The 11,372-nt window shown below is 36.3% G+C and overlaps 1 protein-coding gene and 1 pseudogene across 1 annotated transcript; one reads left to right on the top strand and one right to left on the bottom strand.

Annotated features, from left to right (window-relative positions):
• Positions 1–694: 694 nt before the first annotated feature.
• CLEC4D (C-type lectin domain family 4 member D) lies at positions 695–9,111 on the bottom strand. Its single transcript, XM_050749572.1, has 6 exons — positions 8,855–9,111; positions 7,272–7,364; positions 4,754–4,864; positions 3,869–4,020; positions 2,686–2,801; positions 695–1,904 (listed from the first exon to the last, which is right to left on the bottom strand). Exons 1-6 carry the CDS (start codon positions 8,880–8,882, stop codon positions 1,757–1,759), a joined length of 648 nt encoding a protein of 215 aa, XP_050605529.1. The 5' UTR covers positions 8,883–9,111; the 3' UTR covers positions 695–1,756.
• Positions 9,112–10,204: 1,093 nt separating this feature from the next.
• Positions 10,205–10,669, top strand: LOC126931396 (transcription elongation factor SPT4-A-like; annotated as a pseudogene).
• The last annotated feature ends 703 nt before the right edge of the window (positions 10,670–11,372 follow it).

Below are 11,372 nucleotides of genomic sequence, written 5' to 3'. Positions count from 1 at the left end.
ACATATAGGCCAATGGAGCAGAACAGAGACTTCAGCAATAACACCATACATCTACAACCATCTGATCTTCAACAAGTCTGGCAAAAATAAGCAATGGGGAAAGAATCTCCTATTCAGTAAATGGTTCTGGGAAAACTGGCTAGCCATATGCAGAAAACTGAAACTGGGCTCCCTCCTTACACCTTGTACAAAAATTAACTCAAGATGGATTAAAGACTTAAATGTAAAACTCAAAACCATCAAAACCCTAGAAGAAAACCTAGGTAATACCATTCAGGACATAGGCATGGGCAAAAACTTCATAACTTATTGACAACTGAATCTTGACCTATATATGGCTCTCTACAAATTAAAAATGGATAATATTGACTATACAAAGCCCACTAGCATTTGCATAAAGTTACTTCAACAAGTTTCATAGGTTTCATGCTACATAATTTAATGAATATGGCAAACACAATCAAATTTATTTAGCACCATTTCAGCTAAAAGTATCAGCTTTTAACACAGCTACACACACATCACCACCACCACCACCACACATAATCAAACACCAGTATTTCAAACCCCAAAAATCAATAGCTAATTTACAAAATAAATACTGTTTTTGAAAGTAGTAGTAGGAAAGTTAGGTTAAAAAGCCATTGCTTGGAATTTTTCAGCTTAGATCCAAGAAAAATTAGCAAATTGAGAATTTTAAGAAAGACCACCATATTTTATTAAAGTTGGATGTGGTGCCCTTCCTATGCACCAGGAAAAGCATAATTTCTAGTTGTCAAAACAATGACTTCCTTGCTAGTTCAAGCTGTAGTTATACAGCTCTAAAGAAACATTAATAATTTATATAAATGGGTTGAAAATGTGATTATTTTCTATTCAAATTAAAAATGCAAACATGAATACAATGTTACTTCAAATAATTAAGAAATTTTATCGTCATTAGCTAAGTAATGAGGCCAAGTCATCCCCAGTAACTTCCTGTGATACCAAAGGGAATGTATTTTATCTCTAAAGAAGCACAGCTGGGTCTGTCGCGAACTAGCTATGTGAAGGTGAACCCTTTGGCTTCTGGGGGATTTTATTTCCTCTGCTATAGAATTGAAGGACTTTGTTCAAGTGTCTTACAAAGACTTCTTGCTTTGCAAAGACATGTTGGGTGGAGTAAGAAGTAAATTTGTTAAAGGCATTAGGACTTTTTTTCTATCTTTATAACAGCATAATTCAGAACTATTCCACACTGTTGTTCTGGAAACATTTTTCTCATGGGATGCAAATGTAATGACTGACATTAAAAAGTCTGAAAATGAAGCATCAAACAATAAAAATGTGGTTTAAAGTGCTTGTAATATTTGGGTGAAAAATGGTGCACCACTACCAGTTAGAATATCCCACCTTTGAATTTTAAGAGCTAAGAATCTGAGCAGGGGAAAAATGACAAAAGTGATGCACTATTCATGCCACTCTTCTAAACATGCATTCAGTGCGCACCAATTGAAAAGTAAACATCTTGAAATACTACAAAGAAAGATTATTCCTTCCCTCAAACACCATACAAAAACCACATTATCTACACACACACACACACACACGCACACACACGTCTCAAATGAATCAAACAAAATAAAAAAGACCATCATGACTAAAAACGCTCTATGACCCAGCATGCTTTCTGTGTCCCAATGACGCAGGTGCCTTCTACCCTATTCTAATTGGTTCTTCTTTTCTCTCTCCATCACAAGAACCACTTTGTGGGTTTCTAGTTCAATGTTGTTCCAGGTATTTTACAAATCCTGCTCGCTTCAAAGTTACAGGGAACATCATTCCAGGCCCATTTATCTTGGTTATAAACAAGAACAACACAGTTTTCTCCCTGATAGTTGTTGGGTTCGTTGTCATGCCAGAATCTGAAAGAAAAACAACATAGATAGAGATTTATATGTATATATAGATAATGTAGATTAGAGGTGTAGATTAGATATAGATATATTAGGAGACAATTCAGAGAAATGTCCCTAGTGAACAGTTTAGAACTGCACTAATACTATACTCACTAGACACATGTAGCTGCTGAGCACTTGAAATGTGGCTTCTCTGAATTGAAATGTGCTTTAAGTCTTAAGTGCTGTATTTTTAAGACTTATTACCAATAAAGAATGTCAAAGATCTCAGTAATAATTTTATAATGATCACAGGTTGAAATGATAAGATTTGGATATATTGGGTTAAATACATTATTAATACATTATTGAAATACATTTCACTTGTTTCTTTTTACTTTCTTAATATAACTAACAAAAATTTTAAATTGCACATGTGGCTTTGCATTATATTTTTATTAAACGATATTGGCTTCCAGAAAGAAAATGACAAGATTTCAATTCTCTTTCAAAGACAATTTTTATCACTTATATTGTTTATCTAAATGTCAAACCTAAAACAATTTTTATATCATTTCCATGTTTTTCATTCTTTCATTATTGACACTGTACAAATAAGAATACTGAATATTTCATGGAAATTATAGGACCATTCTGGAACTGGGACATAGCATATAGAGATTACTCAACCTATTCTGGTCTCTCCTAACATTTTTATATCAATGTACTCCACTTCAAAATGAATGTTTCTTGCTACCATCTTCTAATCTTTGCTTATAAATCCCCTTAGCCCACTCAATATACTCACACTGTGTGTGGGTTAAATGGCGTCTGGTCCACCCAGCGCCACTGACCTTTGGCGGTCTCATCTCTCAGTCCAAGGAAATAGGAAAAGCGTCTATCCAGAAATTGAGTAATAAAGTTCTGCATAAAAATATAAATTGTAATATATTTGCATGAATCAGATGATGGCTATGACATTGGAAAAAGAGGAAAGATGTCAACTAGATTACTGGTTAAGCACAAAAGCTCTGGCAATCAGATAGATCTGTTTTTAAATCCTGCCTGTAATGTTAGTAAGTGCTTCAATCTTACCAAACCTCCAGTGCTCTTGTCTTCAGAATGGACAACTCCACTACTTTATAGAGTTACTATGAAGATTAAGTGAGGTCAGACTTGCAACCCTTTTAGCACAATGATTAATAGGATTAGTTTTTTTAGGAGGTTTTGTTTTTAATATCACCTTCTTTAATTGTGTGCATATTTCATTAAATTCCATTTTATTCAGAATCACCAAACCTATAGATTGTAAAGCTATGGAGACAAAATCCTTGAGGAAACTATTAACCAAGAAAAAGTTAGAATCTGAGTCATGGTACATAAATGGAATCATATTACATGAGGAAATAAGTTTTAGCCTGTAAAGAATTTACCCTAAGATTTCTTTACTATCATTAGATCCATACATCTGAATTATTTTTCCTATACTTATCTCGAGAAGCTAGTTCAGTCCTGATTAATCATTCATTTATTCATCTACTAACCAAACATTTATCAAGACCTATTCAGTGTGCCTCACACTGCACAGGACATTGGAAGCGCAAAGGTGAGTAGAGCATGGTTCCAGCCCTCCACGTAGTAAGAGTCACTGGAAGAGATGGAGCAGTGAACAGACAGTTATAGTGGAGTGGAGTAAATGCCATGATCTCATTGTGCACAGAGTCCCACAGAAGCACCTCCCACTTAGCATAGGGAGGGGTAGAATGAGGAAGGTAGTTAGGGTAGCTTTCTGGAGGAAATAACATATGAATCACATATAGAAAGACCAAAAGAAGTTGGCCATATAACAAAAAGTTGAAGAGGAAGAAAGGGCTTTCCAGGCAGATGGAGCGGATGAAAACAGACAGAGGCATAACAGGACAGAGAAATTCCTCTTTTTCTGGAAAGAGATTCAAACGAGCAGAGAAATTGATGTGATCCTCCCAACACACCTGCTCAGCTTCCGTGCTGATGGTCGTCAGATGGGCCCCCATCCCTGAACAGTTCCTTTCACTCTCAGCCCATGTCTTGTTGTCAGTAAGAGGAAAATAGCAGTTGGACTGCAAGGTTCTCCAGCCAACAGGACAACAGCTCCAGGTGCTCCCTCAAGTGAAAATTAAAGTGGAAATTGGTAACAAAAGAGTATTTCATCTTTAACAGATTGCATGACTATTCTACTACCTATATCCAATTAATATTTATGAGAATAATATCAAGATCACCAAAATTAATCTGTTCTCCTGCCAAAAGATCCTGAAAATTACATTCCTAAATATCTTCTAAACATAAGTACTAGACACCACATAATGACTACAAGAAAATGACAAAATATTATCTTAGAAGGCATGACTATTATTCAATGTTCCTACATCCATTGACTTTCATATTTAAAGTGTTTCCATTATGAAGGTTTTGCAGAATATTTTACCTAAAGGGGGTAAAGAACCTACTAAAACTCAAGCACTCCCCCATTCTCCCAAATGAGATGACAAATTCCACAATAATAAAAGAAATAAAGACATGTCAGCAAAGCTATATATTCTAGGAGGAAACTGTCTTTATGATATGTCTGAATCATGGGAAAATTGAATTTGATTAATATCACGTTTTGGATGTCAAAAATAACCCATCGATCTATTAAGCCATATTCTCCAGTTATTAACTGATTACAGTAATGAGAAATAATTCTATCTTAAGGTACTGTTATTTACTCCGATGCCAGATTCTCATCTTATGCTATTTTAATCTTTCCTGGTTCACTACTGACATTCCTTAAGTCGAATTATGAATTTGAACGAAAATGGAAATTAAAAAAGAAATTATCTTATGCTCTATACCTTCAGCACTTTTCAGTTCTGATTTCTCTTTGATGCATTTGAGTTTTTCATGGTGCTCTAACTTGTGCACTCCTGTGCCTCTCTTACAGTGGGAAAAGTTGTGATGAGTCACTGTCAAGGATAAAAGCAAGTTAGGTTTCTTTTGCTATATAACCACTAATTAGGGAAATAGGAGCTGACCTCCCTAACCTTTCTCTTATCCTGATAATTAAGGCCCTCATATTCTCTTTTCTTTCTATGCAGCTCGTTTGCTTCAGCTCCAGGTGAATTGGTTGAAAGCAACTGTTGAAAATTAATATTTTTATTATCTTGTCCATTTTATGCTTTATAGGAGAAGTTTTGCAAACTTTTATGTGCACATGCTTGCAAGCATGATTTTCTGTCAAAATTTGTGTTAGAATAAGGGTTTTGGTGCGCACTGGGTTGTATGAAGCTTACGCATTTCTAAAATACTTTCACCTTGAAATATATAAACAAAGGTAAAAAAGGTGAACACTCCAGGTAACAACTACGTAGCTCAAGAAACAGAATATTGCCAAAACCCCAGATAGCCTTCACATCTCAAACGCAACTCACTCCCTCTCCTTTAAAGGTAGCCACTCTTGGCTTTTAAAGTAACCACTGTGCTTTGCTTTACAATTTTATCACTTACTAACATGTCCCCTGTTTTGCCTGTTTTTGTATGGCAGAACAGGGGACATGTTAGTTAAGTGATAAATCAGATTTGCCTGTTTTTGAATGACAATCATACAGTATGAATTCTGATTCTGTCTTTTGTTGAGAATTGTTTCTGAAATTTATCTATTTTGTTACGTGCCCTCTATAATTAATGGATTTTCATTGCTGTAAAGTGAACTATTGTCTTCATGAAATAAAATATACTTATCTATTCTATTAGATGTGTACATTGTTTCCAGTGTTTGGCTACTGTGAACTCTGATCTTCTGAGCATTTTCAACCATGCATTGTGGAGCACATAAGCATGAGTTTCCGTAGGGCACATACGTAGGAGTGGAACTGCAGGCAACAGGGTGTGAATATTGTAAACTATGATAGTGGTCAACTTTTCCAGAGTGATTGTAATGCTTAAACTCCACCAGAAGCAATTCATTAGAGGTCCATTTGCTCCATGGCATCATCAATCTTTGGTAGTGCCAGACTTTTTAATTGTTGCCATCCTGTTATGTTGGCAAAGGCGACTTTGAGTTGCATTTGCATTTCCCTGATAATTAATGAGGCTGGCACTTTTGTGTGTTTAGATTTCATTTTTCTCTCTTTTTTTGTTAGTACCTATTTAAGACTTTGCTGACATTTTTATTGTAAGTATTTTTCCTACTGGTTTGAAAAAATTTTTATATAATCTACACGTGAATTATTTATTAATTATATGTATTACAAGTACCTTCTGTGGCTTTTTATTTTCACTGTTACAGGTATGTTTTGTTGTACCATAACTCATTTTAATGTAGTATAATTTGTCAATGTTTATTTTCTAGTGCATTTTGTGACTTGTTTAAGAATCGTTCTCTACCTCAAGGTCATGAGGATATTCTCCCCTGTAGTCTCAGCTACTCAGGAGGCTGAGGCAGGAGAATGGCGTAAACGCGGGAGGCGGAGCTTGCAATGAGCTGAGATCCGGCCACTGCACTCCAGCCCAGGCGACAGAGCCAGACTCCATCTCCAAAAAAAAAAAAAAAACTTTATTGATTTACTTTTCACATTTTGGACAATAATCCACTCTAGATTTGTTTTTGTATATAGTATGATGCAGGAGACCAATTTCATCTTTTAAATAATCAATGGGCTCTGCAACATTAATTGAACAAAACTGTCCTTTTCCGATATCTCTGAGATATCTTCTTTTGTTTTATATAAAGAGTCTTATATACATGAGGGATCTGTAACCGAGCTCTCCTTCATTTTCCTCTAGTCTATTTGTCTTGCACCTATATCATATTACTTTAATTATAATTATTTTAGGTTTGATATCAGAAAGAATTTTTTTAATGGTGGTGATAGTTTCAAGGGTGTATCTTATCCCCCAAATTCAGATGTACACATTAAATATGTACAGGTTATTATATGTCAATTGTACATCAATAAAGAGGTTGAAAGAAAGGGGGAAAAAAAAGAAAGAGAGGGAAAGAGAGAGAGAGAGAGAGAGAGAAATTCTTCCAACCTTGTTCTTTTCAAAGCCCATCTATCTGAAAGTTATTTTTCTGCTGCTTACTCTTTACTCATAAAATGTATCCCTTTGTAATCCCAGTCCAAATGGGGAGAAATTTACTATAGTAACCAACTTTTACATGTACAGAAAATGGTCTAAATTCCATCACTCAATCCCTATCACAAGGTAGCACCATCGAAAGACAGAAAGTCAAGAATGTAGCTCTGAATGAAGATACCATCGATAAGTTATGCTAGGAAATATCAAGATACCAAAAGGCTTAGAGCAACCTCAGAAAAATTGTTTGGAAAAAATAATTCAAGAAGAGTCCTACTTTGGCTAATAACTTACCCAAACAACTTGCAATAAAACAGACACCGAGAAGTGAGATGAAAACTGTAGCAATAACCCAAGGGATCCACTGGGAATGCACGCCTCCTTCCACTAGCACCAAAAGAAAAATAGAGATTAACCTCCTCTCAGCTACAAGCTAGGAAAGCTAATTCTACCAAGAAGCAATCTAAAAATGAGAGTAAACAAAATATTTTAGATCTAGAGAAAAGCATAAGTATTTTTTCCAAATAAATCAATTTTAGAGCTTATTGATGAATAAATAAGAAAGAAAAATGTAAATTTTCTTGGTAATTTTGGAATAAAAAGAATTTTATAAGTAAGATACAAAACCCAAAAACCATTAGAATTGATAATTTTATTCCATAAAAATTAAAATTTCTACATAACACAAGCAATGTTAGAGTCAAGGAACATACACAAGGAAAGTCTTGTCATAATATTAATATGCAGACTGTATAAAGTATTTCAAAATCAACTAGAAAACTGAGCAAAACTCTGAGCAGGAAATTTGCTGAAATTTTAATTTGCTGAAGTTATAAATAGCCCCTAGTCAAACAAAAATATGCCCAATCAGGGAACTGTAAACTACAAGATTGTGGTATAACTTTTCACACATCAGATTTTTTAAGTAAATTAAATACATGCAGTGTTGGTAAGGCTGAGGGGAAATAAGTGCTCTTGGTAAGAAAATAAATCCTGCTGCCTCGACTGTAAAATTAGGAATGCCTTTTAGAAGGATCAATTTAGTAACATTTATCCATTTTTAAATGCATTACATTTGCCACAATAATTTCAATTATAGGTATCTATTCTGTAGAAATAATTGAGCTTGTTTATGTTAAAAGATATTCATTGCGGTACTTTTCAAAATAGAAAAAACATAGTGTAATCTAATATTCACATGTGTATTATCAATAGTGGAAATTCTAAATTATGGTCACTTCACACAATGATATTCTATATAGTAATTAAATAAGCATGTAATCAGTATATACTGTTGCAAAAAATCTCCAAGAAGTATTGTTACCTAAAAAGGTAACAATATTTTTAGGTAATTCAATAGGATCACGCTGTGATTACAGTTTGCCATGGTAAGGTGATGAGATAAAATAAAACTTTAATTTTAATTTATACCTTTCCACATTTGTTCTATATGTCTATCAAAAATATTATTTAATATTATCACAATACAAATCCACTGGTGTCACTGAAGTCAAACATAAAAATGGGACAATTAGAGCGTCTGATACAGCATAAGCCTAAGTGCGTTTTCTACATCTTCCTTTTCTCTTTTTTCTTTAAAAGAATCTTCTCATATTACTCTTTCTTTTCATCTTATTTCTCTTTCATATGTTTTATCTCCCCTTTTGGTCCAATCGACATTTTATGAAGAAGTTTCTGTTATCCAACTTATTTAACTCTACGTCCTTCCTCTTCATCAATGTCATTTTTATTTCCTTCCACCTCCTCCTCCTACCCATCACCATCAACAATCTTTAAAACTACCGTCAATTCATATCTTTTAAATTAGTTATAAATCCTTCTGCTTCTTTGAAATTGAAAGGAGAGAAAGTACTCACGTTTACTTTGAGGTTTTTCTAGCCCCATTGTCTAATTAGTCTCTTGTTCAATAGTCAGGAGGGCAAGAACTTGTTCTACTTTTTTCCCCCAGAGTATATTTCTGTGGATAGAGGAATATATTCAGAAATACTTGAGATCGAACACCAATGTTACATATTCTAGTGAGATTAGAAAGTTCCCAATAGAAGAAAGTTAACTCAAAAGAAGTCTTTTTCAGAGACTGGGGTTTCCTTTGATTCATTCCGGGAGATGAGGCAAAAAAAAAAAAAAAAAAAAAAAAGGAAATTGAGAAAGCAATACCCAAAAACAGTACAACAGTTAGTAGAAACCCACAAGTATGTGGAGATCACTAGATCAGTGTGTAATGTGGAATTTCTCAATTTGTTTTTTTTTTTCATTAAGACAAAAAATTTAGTAACGCCCTAAAAAAATAATTGTTATGCCCAGTAAAAATTTAGTAAATATCCCCTCTTTTGTTATTCTTTTTGTGAATATTGTATTTTCAAAGACAGTTATATTCTTGAGGTGAGCTCTATACTAAAAAGTTCTCTGGACTGAATAAAAAGTTGAGTCTGAGAGCAAAAGATAATGTGAACAATGAACAAAAGCTTTTTTTTTTGAGACAGAGTCTTACTCTGTCACCCAGGCTGGAGTGCAGTGGCCGGGTCTCAGCTCACTGCAAGCTCCGCCTCCCGGGTTCACGCCATTCTCCTGCCTCAGCCTCCCGAGTAGCTGGGACTACAGGCGCCCGTCACCTCGCCCGGCTAGTTTTTTTGTATTTTTTTAGTAGAGACGAGGGTTTCACGATGTTAGCCAGGATGGTCTCGATCTCCTGACCTCGTGATCCGCCGGTCTCGGCCTCCCAAAGTGCTAGGATTACAGGCTTGAGCCACCGTGCCCGGCCCAAAAGCTTTTAAAGTACACATTGTGTGTCCATTTATGTGAAGACACAGCAACCTTTGTTTTAGACTTGACGAAGAGATGATAGAGCTGTTAATTAAATCCCAAGAACTTTCTACCTGAGCAAAAAGAGTTGTGTTAAGGCAAAGACAAAGAAAATGTAAGATTCTGTGCCAAAGACACCATCAGAGTCCCTGACTTCATTTATAGCACTGCTAGGGAGTGAATGTTTGTATCTCCTCAAAATTCATTTGTGGAAGCCCTACCCTCCAACGTCATGGCATTTGGAGGCCAAAAGTTTGGGAGGTAATTAGGTTTATTATGAGGTCATGAGAATGGGGTCCTCATGATGGAATTATAAGAAGAGACCAGGCTAACGAGCTGTTAACTTCCTGCGGGCGCGCAGGCTGTGCCCGTCTTCCTTGCTGTTGCTCTTCTCGTCGGAGAAGATGGCCCTGGTGACGGTGCTGAGGGACTTGCGGCATCTGTGGGCCTGCTTGCTGTGTTCACTGGTCAAGGTACTATAGACCAGTTTGAATATGATGGTTGTGACTATTGTGACGCAAATCTACAGATGAAGGGTAACTGAGAGATGGTATATGACTGCACCAGCTCCTCCTTTGATAGAATCATTGCGATGATGAGTCCAGACGACAGCTGGGTCTCCAAGTGACAGCGAGTTAATAACTTTAAGCCAGGTGTATATGTGGTGTCAGTCACTGGTCGCTTGCCCCAAAGAACCGTGCGGGAGCTGAAACGTCGAGGAGTGGCCTACAAATCCAGAGACACAGTTATGAAGACCTAGCAAGACGCAGGGCTGCCAGCATCTTTGCTCTCCACCTCCTGCCTCTGCTTACTTTTTGTGTGCTTGGGCCTTGGCTGCCTGCTGGGTCCTGGTCTGCCTTGTTTGTGCTCCTGTAGGAGGTAAGTCCTTTTCTCCTCCGGCCCAGTAGGGGACCTTGCATAACATCCCATTTTTCGGCCAAGGTGAGTTATTTGTTTTAAGATAAAAAATTTACTACAAATTCTCATTTACTTAAATTTCCACAGAAATCCTGTTAGTGTCCCCATTTTGATTCCCCTAAGTTCCTTGTTCTCACTCTGTAAAAAGAGAATGATTACACCCTGCCTGTTGACCTCAGGAATGTTGTGATTGTAGAAACGAAGCTATGGGAAAATTATATAAATATTAGAAAGAGAGAAACAGAAAAAAAAAGAAGAGACCCAAGAGTTCTCAAGAAGGCAGCCATCTGCAAGGCTACAAGAAAGCCCTCACTGGTAAAGTGGTTAATTTGACAGGACTCCGAGACCAAATTTACATAATTTGAAGGACACCGGGATTCATCACGGAAGCAACATGACCCACAGAGAGCAAAGAAAGGTGAGAAAGGACAGCTGCCCACCCAGGATTGGCATGGAGCCAAAGGAGGCTCCCCACAATGGGAAAATGATGAGTGAGTGACAGTCCCTGGGGACCCACACTTCTGCCATGCTGGCACTCTGATCTTAGACTTTCAGCTATTAGAACTACGAGAAATAAATGTCTGTCTTTCATACCAGCCAGTCTATGGTGTTCTGTGATAGTGGCCCAAGCTCACTCAGACAAGTACGTAACAG

The sequence above is a fragment of the Macaca thibetana genome, chromosome 11 (assembly GCF_024542745.1).
Source record: "Macaca thibetana thibetana isolate TM-01 chromosome 11, ASM2454274v1, whole genome shotgun sequence".
Lineage (NCBI taxonomy): Eukaryota > Metazoa > Chordata > Mammalia > Primates > Cercopithecidae > Macaca > Macaca thibetana.
Note: the sequence above shows the minus strand (reverse complement) of the source record. Positions and strands in the feature narration are given on the sequence as shown.

Coding starts and splice junctions, on each gene's coding strand:
- CLEC4D (XM_050749572.1), bottom strand. CDS start 8,882: ATGGGGCTAGAAAAACCTCAAAGTAAAC. Junction 7,365..8,854: donor AGAAAAACCTCAAAGTAAAC/GTGAGTACTTTC, acceptor TTTTGGTGCTAG/TGGAAGGAGGCGTGCATTCC. Junction 1,905..2,685: donor CCATTTAACCCACACACAGT/GTGAGTATATTG, acceptor TTTTTCTTTCAG/ATTCTGGCATGACAACGAAC.